Source organism: Entelurus aequoreus, linkage group LG09 (assembly GCF_033978785.1).
Source record: "Entelurus aequoreus isolate RoL-2023_Sb linkage group LG09, RoL_Eaeq_v1.1, whole genome shotgun sequence".
NCBI classification, from domain to species: Eukaryota; Metazoa; Chordata; class Actinopteri; order Syngnathiformes; family Syngnathidae; genus Entelurus; species Entelurus aequoreus.
The window spans coordinates 15,644,162-15,663,821 of NC_084739.1; the positions used below are offsets into that span (position 1 = coordinate 15,644,162).

General features: G+C 39.3%; 1 protein-coding gene across 3 annotated transcripts in view; it reads left to right on the forward strand.

Moving 5' to 3' along the window:
- The window catches only part of zgc:123010 (uncharacterized protein LOC641500 homolog), a 57,317-nt gene that overhangs the window by 10,941 nt on the left and 26,716 nt on the right, over positions 1 to 19,660 (forward strand). For 2 of the 3 annotated variants that reach the window (XM_062058179.1, XM_062058180.1), the window contains exons 2-6: positions 14,864 to 14,949; positions 15,054 to 15,134; positions 15,251 to 15,313; positions 15,386 to 15,565; positions 15,654 to 15,767. In XM_062058179.1, the coding sequence (XP_061914163.1) occupies positions 14,864 to 14,949; positions 15,054 to 15,134; positions 15,251 to 15,313; positions 15,386 to 15,565; positions 15,654 to 15,767 (524 nt within the window). The remainder of the gene's footprint in view (positions 1 to 14,863; positions 14,950 to 15,053; positions 15,135 to 15,250; positions 15,314 to 15,385; positions 15,566 to 15,653; positions 15,768 to 19,660) is intronic. The other variant, XM_062058181.1, reaches the window with a different exon arrangement.

Genomic DNA, 19,660 nt, shown 5'->3' on the forward strand with positions numbered 1-19,660 from the left:
TCCTGTATATATTTTTTTGGTGTACTGTATTTTGTACCACGGTCTTATTTACGTGCCTCGACTTCGACAGCGTCTTCTCCCCGTCATCCATGTTGTAATTTTTAGCGCTTCCATAGCGAGTCTACTGACAGATAAAAGTTCAAACTATACGCTACTTGGTACATTCAAAGTTCGATACAGTGCAGTCTGATATAACACGATATTCTACACAACGCAATCAATCTGTGTACCCCGAAGTTTTGTCAATTTTTTTCCTGCCAAAGTCAGTTGCGTTGCTTTTCACCAAATTACAGCGTATTTACAAACTTACAGAGTAAATCTTAGAAATTACAAAAAAATAAAATAAAAAATATCAACTCAGTCCAAACCTACTGGTGGACAGTGGCCACCCCATTCTGTGACATAGGAGCACAATCCACCATTCACGTCACGTCACGTCACTTGGTACACTCTCCACCAAGCAGGTTTAGGCCTCTTCAACACTAAGCCGGATAAGGTTATCCAGGGTGAATCCCACCTAACCTTGTCCGTGTCCACACACAACAATGCCACCCTGGCATTGTTAAGACCCCTGCCCCCTCCGTCCACCGGCGCAACGCGACCGAGTACGCATGCGCGAAAAAATGTGCGCGTCGTAGTCACCTCTGACCTGGAATTGTATCCTTACCCTGTGTTTCAATGTAGACTATTGCCACATTTCTTTTAACAGTAAACCTTGATTGCCTCACCATCAGCAGCTGTTAGACTATTGTAGTGAATCACACCTGAGCCATCATACATGAATCATATCTTTAATGGACGTGTGAAAGTACACAATGTGATAAAGAACATTTTACAACAACCAACAACAGGACACTGTGCTTGGAGGCTGAAATTGGCGGTCGTACTTGATGGCCGCAACCACTTCATGGCTTCACAATAGTTACGTGGTACAAAACTAGACGTTGAGTAATCGCTCGACATACATCGCGGACAATAACTGATAGTCTGCTTTGCCAGTCCAAATGCATTCGCTATTTTTCGTAGTCTTCCCTTGTCCACGGTAGCCTGCATTCTCATATTCTCCCCTTCGACAAATGGACAAAGTTTTTCACTAAGTAGAATCACAGCTGACCTGGACATTCGAAAGTTTTCTTGCCATTCCTCTGGCACAACACACTCGTTGAAAAACATATCCCACCAGACTGCCGTTCTTCCAAGCCTTAGCCAAAACTGTTGCTCAACATTGCTATGTAGCCGTCTGAGATGTGTTGTATCTGAAATAGCTGCAATCACCCATTTGTTTCCTTCTCTTAAGGTATTGATGTGTGATTTCCAAAAGCGTCTGTACATGTACAAGAAGGAGAAACACTGTCATATCTGGATGACTCGCCTCCATCTTTCTAGTGGTTGCCGCCGAGTTACCGAACAGGTTGTTATGAAGCTGGCTGTGGCGCATTCTTTCTGATGTCACTGGCGTCACTTCCTCTCCGAACTCAGTTTGTAAACGATCAATGAGTCCATACAAAGCTAAGAGCCGGAGATTCAAGAAATACACGGTGCACTTACCCGTGTAAAAAATTGTCCGAGGAGGGGAACCTTAAATGGTGATTAAGTGTGGCTGAAACGAGGCTTAGGCTAAAAAACTATTTGTTTAAGGAGTTATCCGGCTTAGTGTAGACATAGTCTCAGGCAGTCGAGCTACGCGCATACATTTTTCGAAAAGAAAAGGGTAAAAAAAAAAATATATATATATTTCTAGTAGACGTGGGAATCTTTGGGCACCTTACAATTCGATTACAATTACAATTCAGGAGCTACGATTCAATTAAAAATAGATTATTGATGCATCTTTAATATATGTATATTAATGCAGTTTTACATTTTTTTTCGTTTCACTAAATAAGCGTTTATCAATTTCAACTTAAAAAACCCAAATTCATTTGGAATAAGAAACAGTTAGTAATTCCCACACGTATTGAATTATACAATAAATAAATAGATTATTGACTTCTACTAATCGATTCTCTAATCGTCCATGTCCAAATTGTGATGCATCTAAAAATCTATTATTTCCCCCACCTCGAATTTCTATATAGCACGATCTCGGGAATAATGCGATCAGTATTTTATAGACCGAAACGACCGCGTTATGTAGAACTTTGAGTGTATTAGAAATGGCAACAGCAAAATATGTATGTGTATGTACGAGCTCATTGACTGCAGCGCAGACTACAATGGCAAACTCGTTTTTCAGTTATTTTTCAAGATAAAACTTGATTCAGAGATTTTTTTTTTGTGTTGAAATATTTTTCGAAGAAACTTTACAATACAGAGATCGTAATGATAACCATGGTACTTTTTGGTCACAGATCCCTACTTTATTGGCTGAAAAAACATTAATACTGTACTTGTTCTGGCTACTTAAAAAACATTTGAGTGTTTTCATTTGTAAAGGTTTTAGTGTTTTTTTTAGTGATCAAGGCAAAAAGTGGTTTGCATATGCGGTTTACGTGACATCATGCAGGTTCACTTCCTGTCGTAGACACTTTTGTGTCATATTACTTTGAGATAACTCTGTACTAAGTGAGCACAGCCTGTAGGTTGGATGTACACAGTGGAATTGCTTAGTTGCTCACACAGCAGTGGGGTATACAAGTTTAGGTTGGTGAATGTCATTTCTTAATGGGGTGGTTTGCAACTTGCTCAAAGTTACTATTTTATTAATTTATTTTTCAAAACCAAAATATAACACCACCACCGGCAAGCTTATATTACCATTAGTGGTTTAACAAAACACATATTTTTAAAATGTCTATATTTTTTACATTTACTAATAATATTGAATTAAAATGCTTTCCGTACAAAGGAATTTGTTTGGCGTTCAGCCTTGTCACTCACCGCTGTCCTCTCAAATTCCAAATGGCTCGTTTGGAGCAGGTTTGGATTGAAGCAAATATTGTTTTATGAATATCTCCGCCATGTCTTCATGGTTTGATTTAAAATGTAATATGTCAGCAGACGCTGACATATTACACTTGCACAATCTAATGCTTTCAATACAACAGCTGTGTAATATAATCATACTCACTTTTGATTTACACTGCCTGTTTCATTAAACAGTACGTTTACGAGCGAGGGTGCAGTTTGCACTACACCCTGTGTTCTTCCACACTAGTTACACAGCTGAAAAAATGATGAGAACAGGTTTTAGAGTATAATGTTTGTATCCAGTATCTCGATTTACATCCAGAGCTGCCCTTCAAATGCTGCTTTAGCCCAGGAATTTTCAAACCGGGGTCCAGGAAAAGCTTAGAACTTAGGCTAAGCTTAAAAAATATACTGACAGTTACAAGTTTGCTTATGGATGCTTGCAAATAAAGCTTTTGTTGGCAGTATTTTAAAAGGAGTAACTCAGCAGTGAGTAATAATAAGTTATAATTATGTTCAACCAAATTTAAACTGGTTTCAAACAAAGTGAGTTGATTTTGTATCATGTTACAGTCTTGTTACTGTACATTTTCTGTAAACTTGCATATTTGCAAATTGAAAATGTAGTTTTTAGTTAATTTCTATAAAACATCAATCAATCAATTAATCAATCAAGGTTCATTTGTGTAGCACCTTACAACATCACAATGGTGCACAAGTGCTTTACAGGACAAATAAGTTAAAAACAAGTAAAACCGCACATATTAAAAGAGTAATAATAAATACTTATGGCACTTGTTTGTTAAAAGCCAATTTAAACAAATATATTTTGAGTTGAGATTGAAAAGCTTCCATCTCCGTGATGGCTCGCAACTCAGGTTGGAGGGGGTTCCCTAACTTGGGTGAGGATGCGGAAAAAGAACAATCAGGCCATTTCTTAACTCTTCGGTACTTCATGTTATGAAAATATTAATTCCTATGGCATGATGAAATTGTAATTGTGGGTTTAAATGAGGATTGTAAACTCCTTGGAAAATGTCCTCTCCTATAAGGACAGGGTTTCCCCTAGATCAGGTTGTCAAACTCATTTTAGCTCAGGGGCCGCATGGAGGAAAATCTGTGCACACGCAAGCCGGACTATTAAAATCATGGCATTAAAACCCCCCCAAAAAACACAACTTCAGATTGTTTAATTTGTCTTTCTTTGGCCAAAAATAGATTCTGAAAATATTACAATAAAAATATAGAAAAAAATACCTGCAGCGGTAAAGTTTAGATTCATGAAGGAAAGAAGAAAGTGAATGTTTATAACTGAACACTTTTACATACTGTATGCATAAAAATGTGTTTTCTTTTGTGACATTTTTATGACTTGATGGGGTATTGGTGTGTGAAAAAAAAGGTGTTTGTGCTTACGCACCAAACAGCAGTTCGGAGTACCCACCCTTTTTGGATACACTCGAGGAAGTACTGGAAAGTGCTCCCCCGGGTGATTCCCTTGTCCTACTGGGGGACTTCAACGCTCATGTTGGCAACGACAGTGAAACCTGGAGAGGCGTGATTGGGAAGAATGGCCGCCCGGATCTGAACCCGAGTGGTGTTTTGTTATTGGACTTTTGTGCTCGTTACAGATTGTCCATAACGAACACCATGTTTAAACATAAGGGTGTCCACATGTGCACTTGGCACCAGGACACCCTAGGCCGCAGATCCATTATCGACTTTGTAGTTGTGTCATCGGATTTGTGGCCTCGTGTTTTGGACACTCTGGTGAAGAGAGGGGTGGAGCTTTCTAGCGATCACCACCTGGTGGTGAGTTGGCTGCGATGGTGTGGGAGGATGCCGGACAGACCTGGCAGGCCCAAACGCATTGTGAGAGTCTGCTGGGAACGTCTGGCAGAGTCTCCTGTCAGAGAGAGTTTCAATTCCCACCTCCGGAAGAACTTTGAACATGTCACGAGAGAGGTGCTGGACATTGAGTCCGAGTGGACCATGTTCCGCACTTCTATTGTCGAGGTGGCTGATTGGAGCTGTGGCCGCAAGGTAGTTGGTGCCTGTCGTGGCGGTAATCCTAGAACCCGTTGATGGACACCGCCGGTGAGGGATGCTGTCAAGCTGAAGAAGGAGTCCTATCGGGTTCTTTTGGCTCATAGGACTCCGGAGGCAGTGGACGGGTACCGACAGGCCAAGCAGTGTGCAGCTTCAGTGGTCGCGGAGGCAAAAACTCGAACATGGGAGGAGTTCGGGGAAGCCATGGAAAACGACTTCCGGACGACTTCGACGCGATTCTGGACCACCATCCGCCGCCTCAGGAAGGGGAAGCGGAAGCGGTGCACTGTCAACACCGTGTATGGTGCGGATGGTGTTCTGCTGACCTCGACTGCGGATGTTGTGGATTGATGGAGGGAATACTTAGAAAATCTCCTCAATCCCACCAACACGTCTTCCTGTGAGGAAGCAGTGCCTGGGGAATCTGTGGTGGGCTCTCCCATTTCTGGGGCTGAGGTTGCTGAGGTAGTTAAAAAGCTCCTCGGTGGCAAGGCCCCGGGGGTGGATGAGATCTGCCCGGAGTTCCTTAAGGCTCTGGATGCTGTGGGGCTGTCTTGGTTGACAAGACTCTGCAGTATCGCGTGGACATCGGGGGCAGTACCTCTGGATTGGCAGACCGGGGTGGTGGTTCCTGTCTTTAAGAAGGGGAACTGGAGGGTGTGTTCCAACTATCGTGGAATCACACTCCTCAGCCTTCCCGGGAAGGTTTATTCAGGTGTACTGGAGAGGAGGTTACGCCGGATAGTCGAACCTCGGATTCAGGAGGAACAGTGTGGTTTTCGTCCTGGTCGTGGAACTGTGGACCAGCTCTATACTCTCGGCAGGGTCCTTGAGGGTGCATGGGAGTTTGCCCAACCAGTCTACGTGTGCTTTGTGGACTTGGAGAAGGCATTCGACCGTGTCCCTCGGGAAGTCCTGTGGGGAGTGCTCAGAGAGTATGGGGTATCGGACTGTCTGATTGTGGCGGTTCGCTCCCTGTACGATCAGTGTCAGAGCTTGGTCCGCATTGCCGGTAGTAAGTTGGACCCGTTTCCAGTGAGGGTTGGACTCCGCCAAGGCTGCCCTTTGTCACCGATTCTGTTCATAACTTTTATGGACAGAATTTCTAGGCGCAGTCAACGCGTTGAGGGGATCCGGTTTGGTGGCTGCAGCATTAGGCCTCTGCTTTTTGCAGATAATGTGGTCCTGATGGCTTCATCTGGCCTCGGGATCCCCCTGGAGGAGCTGGACGAAGTGGCTGGGGAGAGGAAATACTGGGTTTCCCTGCTTAGGCTGCTTCCCCCGCGACCCGACCTCGGATAAGCGGAAGAAGATGGATGGATGGATGGAATGTGTCTGCCAATATGGAGGACTATATATACTGTATCCAATATTAAATACTCCTCTAAACTGGACCTTTTAGACACAATTAATGTGATCATACAAAGTACGTTTTTACGGAGGATAGCTACTGCTGCTTCAGATACAAATACAGAAAGGTAAGATACACTCACAATACTTGATTTATTTTGTTAAAAGCAAATGGGACCAAAAAGTATTTCATAACAACTTTATCAAATACTTTTCGGACCCATTTATCATATCATAATATCATTATGATAACGTTTTTATGAAAGTGAATAACTCCCTTCTTTTCCCTGTTATTCTAATGTACAACTTAAATCAACAATGATTTGAGCTGCACATGTGAATTTAAGTAAAAAAAAGAAGAAGAAAAACTCAAAAGTATCCATGCCTAACCTGGTGTATAGTTCACAGCACATCACTGGTATATGTATATGTATGTATATATATATATATATATATATATATATATATATATATATATATATATATATATATATATATATATATATATATATATATATATATATATATATAAAAAACATCACTGTAAATGAGGCAATACATTACAGCGTACGACAGCTGGAAGAGCCTTGCAAAAAGCTTGTGTAAACAAAACCACAGCGAATGCATGCTGTATGAGATATTAAATATTTGTGTGAGACCTTTTTTTTTTTTTTTTACACCTGGTAGTTATATTTGATCCACACAAAAAATAGAAATCTGATAACTCACTCGTTATTCTGTTTTTATTGTCTTTATATATCATATGTCTCTCATTGGGCCTAAATCAGCTTCAGGAGTGTCAAAGTCAGAAAGCTTCTCTGAACTAAACACTGCTGGGGTTCGACGAGTGCAAATGTTCTAAGACTACATGCATGTTTTTTTTCTTCTGCCTTCCAAAGACTATGACTCACATGCTATTTAGACATCAAAGGTCGGAGTAATTAAACTTGTTTGAGAAATGATTACGTATTTGCTGTGTAGGTGGCCATTTTCTTGACATGTCATGCAGATCTAATCAAGCCCAACAGTGACACACGCCAAGTGTCTACTCAGCTGGCGTGCAGTATCTTAGAGTCCACCCTAATCCTTGAGATAGCATAGTCTAGGGTTTCCCATAAATAGCCAATATAGTTGTGGCGGTAGGGTCATGGCTAGGGGCGTGGTGGGGTCAATTTGACATCATCATGCATATATTTTCTTTAAAAAAAGTGGAAAACTTGTTTTGCACACATTTAAAAACAAATCTGTTATTCTATCGCTGACAAACAATCCTTATGAGAGACAAAAAGACAAACGTTTTTTTTTTGTTGCATTATAATTCATAATAATCGGCTCGTTTTAGGTGGTGAGCAATGCAGCTAATGGGAGCAATCCATTCTGACTCTAAAACCCTTTGAAAATGCACCCATAAACAGCAAACATTACTTCATTTACGTTCCGTAACCTGTACAATAACCAAGCTGTAGTGACATTGTTATTGTAAGAGCGAACACTGAGGAACAGCTTTTGAGTTTGTAATGCACAACACAATGCGGTAGGATACTAATCCGTAATGACCAAAAAGATGAACAATGATATTACAGTGTCTGTAAAGTATTAGCCCACATTTCATGTTTTGTTTGTACACAGCTAGCTCGACAGCGTATGTACTGTAGTTTTACTAACAAGCATGATATGATCAATATTATAGTAGCTTACTCGATTTGACAGTTATTTGTTTAGTCCAGCTGGCCAGGGACGTTTTTTCCAGTTGATTTTGTGTAAGCACTCCATTTATGGCATAGCTTGGCTCCAAGTTCCACATTTACAGCGTCAAAGTCACGCTGACCTCACTCTGTCGGCTTCCGTCTGCTACAACGTCTCACGCTCTCTTCATGCTCGCTTCTAAAACCAGTAGTTCATCCTCCGTATATTCAGCTTCAAAAAGATAAGGTCGTGAATCCTCATTTGTACCAAAATAGTCATTGTTTCCTGTTACCAAGTCTGCCATGATTAGAACACACGTTTGTTTGTTTGGAAGTGAGGTACACCAATTTGTTGCCGGAAGTCGAAAGTGTGGTGCTATAGAAACGGAAATAAATGTGTTGAGGAATGTCAGGTATTGCTTAAAATGACCAAAATACGATAAATATTGCACATATTACATATTGTTATGAACATGTCTGTTACTACATCATACTTGTCAAGTTGAAACAGACGGACAAGAACTCCGTTCAACAGGAAGTGAACTCACTTGACGTCACAAATCGGAAGTGAAACAACTGATCACCCTTTACAATTTAAAATAAAAGATGAACGTATTTAAACACACAAATACAAATAATATGGCTCTTATGCAGCCACAACAATATTTGATGTTGCTGTCTGCCAATAAAGTGTATTGTGTCTATTAATTTAGTTATTAAAAAAACAACTTGGTTAATACAATTTAAGTGTGTGTGTAATTACTTTTTGAGCACATTCAACAATAACACAATAATAATAACCGTGATCAATTTGGTTAACATTACTTTTTTAGCCATTGTATTTATTGTTTTGGTTTTGTATATTTGAGGGTCCCCCACCCCCTGACTTAATCTATTTTATTGATTTTGGTTGTGATTTTTTTTATTCAAGTACAACATTTTGCTTATGGGAAGTGTATATATATATTTTTTTGTTTGTTTTATTTAACTTGGTATTTAAAAGTTTACATTTAAATTACAATGTTGAAATATACAACAAATACAAGGTACCAATATTATTATGTATTGTCATGACATCAGTAGTTGGACTCCAAAAAATAATAGCAATAATATCATACCGATTTTCATCTACACATTCATAAACTGTAGTAGGAGTATTGACTCAGAGGGTTGGTTCCACACCGTGTATAGAAATAAACAGTTAGCTGCTTGTCCACCTCTGTAGTAGCTAATTCTTCCAGTCGGTAGACTGAGCATAGAAATCAACGGTTTAAAAAAAATTCCCATTGATGCTCCATGCCCAACACTAATCATAGGGTTGAATCATAAATGAGACAGTCAATTTGACAGCCTTCACAACCAGGGCCGGCCCGTGGCATAGGCCGTATAGGCAAATGCTAAGGGCGCCGTCCATCAGGGGGCGCCACGCCAGTGCCACAAATGTTGGAGGAAAAAAAAAAAAAAAGTTGGTACTATTATTTCTAAATACATAAAATAATCCCACGTTAATTAAAATGCAAAGTAAAGCCTATTTAATAGAAATATTATTTGTTACAACATTACGCCCCCCCTCCCCCGACACGGTGCGCCCCCTCCCTTCCCGTATCATGACTCTTTTTGGACGTCACCACATAAAAAAAATCAACACAAGATGTCAAAACGGCCAAAACTGTCAGGTGCCCAGGGGAGAAAAGAAGGGGAGAAACGAGAAAAAGACAGAGGTAGCAGGTAGGTAACGTTAGCCTACATGAAATTATTTGTCTGTTACAGAATGTGATAGTAACCTGCCTTTTTAGCATTAAGCTACTGTTACATGATTCGGCAATTGCTAATCAATAAACAGCTAGTTCTGTTTTAACGTCGGGTTAATATTGTGGAGGGGGAAAAATTGTTATGGAAAATAATAATGTAACGTTAGGTAATTACAGTTCTCCCTGGTGTACAGTCATTTGTAAGTCATTCTAGTTAATGCAAAATTAAAAAGCACAAATAGAGAACTCTGTAGGATCCCCTTTTTTTGTAATATAGTTGTTAAAGTCATACTGGTTTGATATCTTGTTTTGGGCAGTGCCTTATTTATATTGTATTTTAAATTTATTTTATGCAACTTGTTGACACGTTTTATTTTGTGTTTATGTATGTAAAAAATATTGTATTTCATATATTCATTTTTTATTTTTTGTATTCATTTATTTATCCATATTTTTTTTTATCTTGTTAACTATTCTGATTGTTAATTTGCTTTCTTTAAGTAAAAAAAAGGTCAAAGACAAAGCTATTCGGTTTCTTGTGAGTATATACACTTCACTGCCGATGTGGGGGGGGGCGCCACCTAAAATCTTGCCTAGGGCGCCAGATTGGTTAGGGCCGGGCCTGTTCACAACACTCAACTCAACCCAATTATCCAGTTTGGTGGAACTGTAAATGTGTCAACGTTGTCATCCTGACGCATGATTTGTAGTACCAGGATTTGCCCTTAATGTAACTGAATGTGGTGCACCGCCATGGCATTTTCATTGTGGCCATACCTTGAAGTAGGCCTGGGCGATATGGCCTAAAAATAGAATCTCAGATTTTTTCCACAAAAAATTCAATTTACAATTTTTTCTGATTTTTTTTCCCCCTTACTTTTTAAAGAACCAATTTAATACAAATAACAGAGATAATTCAAGTAAGTAGGTAATTAAGTGAGTAACTTACATTTATTTGTATAGCAAAAATTCACAAAGTGCTTCACAACACAGTTAAAATATCAGAAATTACATCTAGTATAAAAGGCCAATATACAATATAAAAGCACAATATAAAACACATTTTTCTTTTATTTGATCAAAAAAAAATTTGGTTTTAAATGACACTGCATCTTACTCTTAGCAAAATTCTAATTTGAATAATGTTTTTTTTTTATTTGTTAATCTTATTGCCAGAGCTGAGTGTTTATTTTCGTATTTAACGGTTTCGGCTACAAATGGTAAATGGGTTATACTTGTATAGCGCTTTTCTACCTTCAAGGTACTCAAAGCGCTTTGACATTTTTTCCACATTCACCCATTCACACACACATTCACACACTGATGGTGGGAGCTGCCATGCAAGGCGCTAACCACGAACAATCAGGAGCAAGGGTGAAGTGTCTTGCTCTAGGACGCAATGGACGTGACGAGGTTGGTACAAGGTGGGGATTGAACCAGGAACCCTCAGGTTGCTGGCACGGCCACACTTCCAACCGCGCCACGCCGTCCCCAACTGTGGCTTTCCTCAGAGGTTGTCACGTGATGTTGCTGTGACGTGTCTGGTCAGGTGATTTAAATAGCTTTTGCTGACCAGACACATGACTAACTATGAGGTAGTCCGCTGTGGCATCTTTTTCAGTCTCATCACAATTAAAGAGCAAAACCTGGTTCGCTGATAAAATCCTCAAAGTGTAGGTGCCAGCCATAGACATCTTATAAGTAGACGCAGCATTGGCTGCTGTGACGCGAGAAATTCGGCCGCCATCTTGAAGTGGTGATGAGGAGCCGGCGAACAGCCTAAACTGACAGTTGACAGGTAGAAAACAAAGATGCCGGGCTGGTGTTCAGCGTTTTCCTGCTCAAATGAGCGGACTGTTTAAAATAGGAATCGGGGGATTACTTTTCATAAGTAAGATTTAACATTAACGTACTATTGGTTGTATTTTGTGAAAAGAATATTACCACAGAGTTGAGAAGGAGCAAAGATCTTCAATAGTACTGAAATCGTAGCCGCTAGCAAACAAGAGTATGACCATAATATAATTGCTTGTCAATGAAATTAATTAAATTTAAAAATGTCATACTTGAATAACATAAAGTTGAAATAAATGATGAAGATAAAGATTGCAAGACAGAATTTGGTTTTATTCTGAATCAAGGGAAACAGATTGGTGGTTTTAGCTGATATTAAGACTTTCAGGTGTTTATATATGTTTATGTTTAAGTATTTGGCAGTATTTTATCCAAAGCGACGTACATAAAAAATAAATATAAAACAATCACTGTAAACATGATCATTTAAGGGAAGAATGTAATACAAAATATCAATACAAAGTGTCAAGACAGAATAAACTCTCTGCTGCTGCAGCAACAGAGATACAGTATATAGGTCCCTAAGATATATAGATATCTAATGTATTCATACATTGTTTATGTAGTATATACACATGTATATATAACCTAATCATATTGTTTCTTCAATTTATAAATAGCTGACCGTTTTTCCCCCCTTCTCTGGGATTATATTCCCAGTTTTGATCTCGGATGTCTGGTCACTTATAGCATATAAGAATATTCTATTACTGTTAAGCAAACTATGAATAATAAAACACGCCAAAACTTGTGTCCTTTATCATAGCTGCACGTATGACAAAAAAATGTGTGAAAATCAGTGGTATTCAGTGAGGTAAAATGAATTAAATGCGCTGACAGTTCATTGCTCCTGCCAAATGAATTGCACTGAGTGAAGCGGATCACCACTCCAAGATGGCGGCCCCGCGTCTCGTCAGCGCCAGTAGGCAGTAGCGCTCGATGCTGCGTCTACTTATAAGATGTCTATGGTTATAACGTTAGCAGTGAGTTTACAGCCTCACTGATTGAACTACACAGCAAATAAGTCTTGTTACTTAGCCAATAAACGTTAGCTTACATTCAAAACTTACCCTTCTTTATGCATCTTCAAATGTCGAAAGAAGTTGGAAGTTGTTGCCTCTCCGTCTGTGATATTTGAACTGCATGTTTTGCATACCGCAATTCGTTTTTTGTTGACCAAGTCGTAGTTTTTATACCCGAACGAAACCAACTTTGGCATAATTTTTTCTCACTGCCGCGTTGTTTGACAACTCTTCTTCGTTGGTTTTCCTGCAATTTGATTGGATGAATGCAGTGGGATGAAAACAACGTAGATCTAATTTGATTGGCTGTTGTACTGAGAGCACACACGCTGATAGACACACGTACAAAATGAAAGATACGTGCTCCTGAATAACTTTTTAATCTTTGGGTTTTGGGGAAAGTAGCAAGTCTTGTCAAGTCAAAAGGCTCAAGTCCAAGTGAAGTCACAAGTCATTGATGTTAAAGTCTAAGTCGAGTTGCAAGTCTCTTTACGTTTTGTCAAGTTGAGTCTAAAGTCATCAAATTCATGACTCGAGTCTGACTCGAGTCCAAGTCATGTGACTCGAGTCCACACCTCTGCTACTTACACATACCCCTACTGATGACGCAGCATCAGGAGTAACTGGTGCTTCAGTATCTTGCTCAAGGATACTTTGACGTGTTCACAGGGGGGTCGAACTCGCAACCATCGGGTTGGGGGCCAACCACTTGAGCCATGCTGCTTCATTCACCATGTGTTTAGTAACGGTTATGATATATATTTATGAAAGAAACGTCTTATGTATTCAGTACACTGATCCTTTGTTTACTACAATATGCAATTTTTGATGACAAGAAAGAAAACAGAAAAATGTTGTCTTCACACTCAAAAACTTACCGAAACAGAACCGAAAACCGTAGCCCAAAAACCGAAGTATGGACCGTACTGTGGGTTACCTGTTCCAGTGCATGGTAGCACACACGTAGGACAAAGGTTTTACTGTACATCATCTGTCTTTGTAGCACTGATTATCAGAAAGTCCACAGTATCGGGTACGCACAACGGTATTTACCAAGGCTCAAACTGTTCTGCGGGCACTATTTTGCATCTTTATTTAGCATGTCTTAAATCCACGTGCAAACTGGCAGTTACACACACGACATTGAGAAAAGAGGTGATCTGCATATAGATAGATAGATAGTACTTTATGTTCTGCATATTCATGAAGACAGACATTTTAAATGGATTGCGCTCTTATTTTCCTCACTTGATAGACACAAGTTTAGTAGATCAGTTTTGCGTGTGTTATCAAGTTTGTACGTGTTATATACATCTTTAGTAGATCAGGCTCTGAGTGTTTGCAAAAAGGGTTAACCACCTCTTTACTAAAACATGTTACAATAAAACACTCTACTCATATAGTTGCTAAGCAGTCGGCGGCTAGCATTAGCAGCACTTGTTGCTACGGTGTTACTGAATGTGATTGGCAGTCTTTAAATGTGTTTTCATGGGCAAAAATATTGAGGGTGCTCAAAAAAATTGATCCACATCCAATTTGCCATTTTTATTTATTCCGATTTTAAGTCTATTTATACATTTTTTTAAATAGATTACAAATGTAAAAAAAGCTAAATATATATATATATATATATATATATATATATATATATATATATATATATATATATATATATATATATATATATATATATATATATATATATTTTTTGCGAATTATTTTTTTAAGAATAATTTTTTGCATTAAAAACAAACAATTATTATTATACAATTATGGATTTTATTATTAATATTGATGCTGTTTGTATTGTATTTAATAAGTATTGTATTAGTATGTCCTCTCAATTGCTTTGAAAACTTATATCCAATATATTGTATAGCTGGGATTGAGTTGGAGTTGGGGTTGCTCTATTTTAATTTATTAGATTGATAAATATTCTGTGATTACTGTAAATATTTTAAAAAGCAGTTTTTTAAGCTAACACTGCACGTATATGTCTTTGTAACCTTTAACATGTTTTGAAAATGTTGTATTATAATTTATATACCAAGTAATATATTACAAATGTCTTGTTGATTCTAGAATCGATTCTGAATCGAATCATGAGGGGCCCAAAGATTTCCACCTTTCTTTTTTTTTTTTTTAAAAAAAGCAAATTTTTAAATGTAGACAACTGTTTTTGAAATGACCAACAGATGTATGAATACAGCTAAAAATGACAGATGACTTCTTTCTAACTTAGGTCCACCTGTGCAGCAGCCGCAGGAAGAACTGATGGACTGTGGTGCTGCCCACCATGACCCAAGTGATGATGGCCCTTTGTCACAGGTAAACAAACCGTGTCACGCTGACAGGACACAGTCAGAAGTATAGGGTCAGAGGTTCAAAGTGCCACTGTGACTTTGTGTGTGTGTGTGTGTGTGTGTGTGTAGGATGCATTACAATGTGAGGAGGATCTAAGTGAGGTTGAGAAGGCCAGACAGAGAGCAGAGCGACGCAAAGCAAAGAAGAAGGTGAATACATGAATGTTGCTGATTTTAAAACTTAAAGAGAAATGTAAATATTTTGATGCTGAGAAAGCAAGTCATGCTTTTTCCAGAGTTGACAACCTTTTTATATCTTTTTTCAGCGCCGTCGAAAACGTAATAAGCAGAAGCAAGTAAATCAAAGCGAAAGTGCTGAGCAGGTCAACGTCAGTGGCTCTCTTCTTACACCGGCTTTTGCTGCGCTCGCGGATAATAACATGGTCCTCTACATTCATCAGGGTGATGAAGATGGAGGAGCCGAGTCTGACTTGGATGAGAGTGAATCGGAAGCGGAAGTTATTGCAGTAGGAGAGACACACGTGCAAGAGCAGGAGACAAAGCATGCAAAATCTGCTGCCTCATACAAGCTTGCTACTTCTCCCTCCAGTGCGCATCAGAGGACCACAACAGCTGAAGAGGTGCGGGCCTCATTCACCGGTTGTATAGTCCTAAACCGCGACGATACATACTGATATCATCCTGCCTCTGGTTTGCTGTGGCCCGCAGGAGCCCGAGTGGGATGTGAACAGCGCCTTTGTTGCCAACGCGGCCAGCCACATCAAGCCCAAAGGATCATGCCGCAAGTCCAAAGAAAACAAAGAGAACGAGGCCAGGAGGGAGGTACATCAGAGTGTTCTTCCTACACTTGTTATCAACAATTTTAAATACGTCTCAAATGTGGACATACTCATCCTTTTTTGTGTCTTAACTTTAATGCCAAGAGAAGTTGCTTTGACAGAATTTGCAACTTTAAGAAGCTCTGTTGTGCACTTAAGCCACTTTTTATGTACAGTTTACACTGTAACTTGCCACTTAGATGCCATTTATCACATAAAACAACGTAAAATTAAAGGTGCTGTTGCAAAAATATAACAAACACCACCGGCTAGCTTATGTTACCGTTAGTGGTTTAACAAAACACATTTGTTTGACAATCGTCTATATTTTTCACAATTACAAAGTTTATGCAATAAATTTTTTTACCGGCCCGAATTAAATGCAGTGTTTCCCACACATTCATTTATTTGTGGCGGCCCGCCACGAAAGAATTACGTCCGCCCCAAATAAAAAATTTTAAAAAAAATTATCTTTTTTTTTTTTTTGTCCTGTCCAGCTTCTCAGGCAAATCATATAGTTGATGTATATGCCCATATAGGCTGTTCAGATTTACTTTACAAAAGAGAAGTGTAGGATACTTCTCTTGTTGCCTTATTTGTATTTGACCACTACTGTTTTCTGTTTATTTGTTACTGACTGTGGCAGGACACCTCTGCTTCTGTTTCACTTTATGTTGCTGGTAAATAATATGGTTGTAGTAGTAGGCTAAAGTTAAATTATTTAGTATGCACTAATTAAAGGGGCAGAGCTTTAAGAGACATTTCAGTTTTTATATTTTGTAAGATATATTTTTTGTAAGAACCACAATTAATAAATATATTTCAGTGAATAACTTATTGTTCAAATGTGTATATAAATATGTACATAAAGTGTTGTAATTATATTGTAAAATGGATGGATGGATGGACGTTTAAAACAAAACTGTTATTATTAATTAGTAAGTATACATTTTTTGAGCCTTTTTAGAGAAAATCATATCATTGTAGTAAATTATGCAAATTACTCGATGTCATGGTGACCACGCCCATAGCCACGCCCCCACCGCCACAGGTATCTTGGCAGTTTATGGGAAACACTGAAATTATTGCTGTTTATCCAATCCAATCCAATCCACTTTATTTATATAGCACATTTACACAACAAGAATGTTTCCAAAGTGCTGCACAGCCATGTTAAAAACAATATTAAAAACAATATTAAAAACTATATTAAAAACAATATTAAAAACAATATTATGCTACACCAATGACTGAATAAAAACAAAGAATAAATGAATAGAAAACCAATACAGAGACAATATAAAAAATAAATATGATTAAAAACGATCTTAAAGGGTGAAACCAATTAAAACAGTAAAATAGACATAAAAATTTATAACCCTGACCCTAACCACACAGGACAACAGAGGACAGAAGACCACACAACTCACGTAGTGTTAAAAGCCAAAGAATAAAAGTGGGTCTTTAGACGAGACTTAAAACACTCCACTGTGGGAGCAGTTTGAACATGGAGGGGCAGAGTGTTCCAGAGTTTAGGGCCGACCACAGAGAAGGCCCTGTCTCCCCTGGTTTTAAGTCTCGTCCTGGGCACCACGAGCTGGAGCTGGCTCTCGGACCTCAGAGCGCGCGCAGGAGTGTAAATTTGGATGAGGTCCGAGATATACTGAGGTGCCAGTCCATGTAAAGCTTTAAAAACAAACAGCAAGGATTTAAAATCAATTCTAAAATGAACAGGGAGCCAGTGCAAACTCCGAAGAATTGGGGTTATATGCTCACGTTTCCTGGCCCCTGTTAAAAGTCGTGCTGCCGCGTTCTGGACTAACTGCAACCGGGAGAGAGCTTTTTGGCTAATGCCAGCATAAAGTGCATTGCAGTAGTCTAGGCGACTTGAAATAAAAGCATGCACGACTTGTTCAAAAAGGTTAAAAGATAAAAATGGTTTTACCTTTGCTAAAAGACGAAGATGATAAAAACACGATTTTAAAACGCCATTGACTTGTTTGTCAAATTTAAAATCGCTGTCTATAGTGACGCCAAGGCTGGTGACTTTGGGACGCACATGATTTTGCAATGGTCCCAAGTCAGTGAGGGCCGGACCAAAAACTGAAATTTCCGTTTTTCCCTCATTCATTATTAAAAAATTCTGGGCTAACCAAGCCTTGACATCACATAGACAGTTGAGAAGGGGTGTCAGGGGGCCGTGGCCTTTTGAAATTGGCATATACATTTGGCAGTCATCTGCATAAAAGTGATAAGACACTCCATGTTTCTTAAAAATCTCTCCAAGAGGGAGAATGTACAAGGAAAACAGGATGGGGCCTAGAATGGATCCCTGGGGGACACCACAGTAAAGCGGAGCAGAAGAAGAGGTGGCGTCCCCCAGCCTGACAGAGAAGGACCTCTCTGACAGGTAGGATCTGAACCACTCTAATGCAGTCCCCCTGACACCCACACAGTCTCTCAGGCGGTCTAAAAGAATTGTGTGGTCGACTGTGTCAAAGGCAGCTGTAAGATCTAAAAGCACTAAAATGGCAGAGCTACCAGAATCAGACATTAAAAGCAAGTCATTAAAAACCTTTAAAAGTGCAGATTCAGTACTGTGCAAAGCCTTGTATCCAGACTGAAATGGATCTAAAGTGCTATTTTCATCTAAAAAAGGCTGCAGCTGCGCTAAAACACATTTCTCCAGAATTTTTGACACAAAAGGTAATTTGGAAATGGGCCGATAATTTGACAAACATGTCGGATCTAGACCTGTTTTTTTAATCAAAGGCTCGACAACAGCTCTTTTACAAAAAGAGGGGACCCAGCCAGAAATCAAGCTGCTGTTGATGATGTCCCTAACAGACAAGTCAATAGTGCCCCAGATTTCTTTAAAAAAGCGAGGGGGGACTGGGTCTGTGGGACAGGACGAGGGTTTCAGTTTGTGGACTATTCCTGTAAGCTCAGGCATGGACACAGGCTCAAAGTGACTAAACACAGCCAAGCACTGAGTGGCCACATTAAAACTCAATGGAGAGCGAGAAAGATTTGCCCGAATAAAAGCAACCTTATCGTTAAAAAAGGAGAGAAATTTTTCACAAGTTTCACTTGTCATCTCCAGTAAAGTGGCTGGATTCGGATTAAGAACATAACTAATAGTATTAAAAAGAACACGTGGCTTGCTGACACTATTTAAAATTAAGTCTGACAGATATTTTGTTTTCTCAGCTTTAACCACACTTTGATAGTTCTGACAGTTTTCTTTTAAAATTTGATAAGAAACCTCCAAGTGATCCCCTTTCCACTTGCGCTCCGCCCTTCGCCACTCACGCCGAGCTGTGCGTGTGGTTTCATTGAGCCAAGGCTCCTGTTTTGGCTTTGGACGTATAGCTTTGAGGGGCGCTATACTATCCAGAACCTCAGAACATGTAGAAAGAAAAGAGCACATCAATTGTTCAGTGTCTGCAGAGTGTGATATACTCTGCATGGAGACAGTGAATAAAGGGGAGAAGGTGGCTGCGGTGTCAGACCTAATAACACGCCCATGACGCACGGCAAGTGGTTTCACATCAGGGTCCAAACTTAAATGAAACATAACAGGACTGTGATCAGAAAACACAGCATCACCAACAACGACATTGTCAACATTAAAACCATGAGACAATACGAGGTCTAGCGTATGCCCACGTTCATGTGTGGAACCAAACACAGACTGTATAAAATTAAAAGAGTCAATGACATTCAGGAAGCTCCTGGATAGAGGTTCGTCTGGGCAGCAGGTGTGAATATTAAAGTCACCAACAATAAGAACACGATCATATTTGGGCAGAATTTCGGCCAGAAATTCAGAAAAGTCATTTATGAAGTCTTTGTGGTACTTGGGTGGTCGATAAACTACAGCACACAGGACGACAT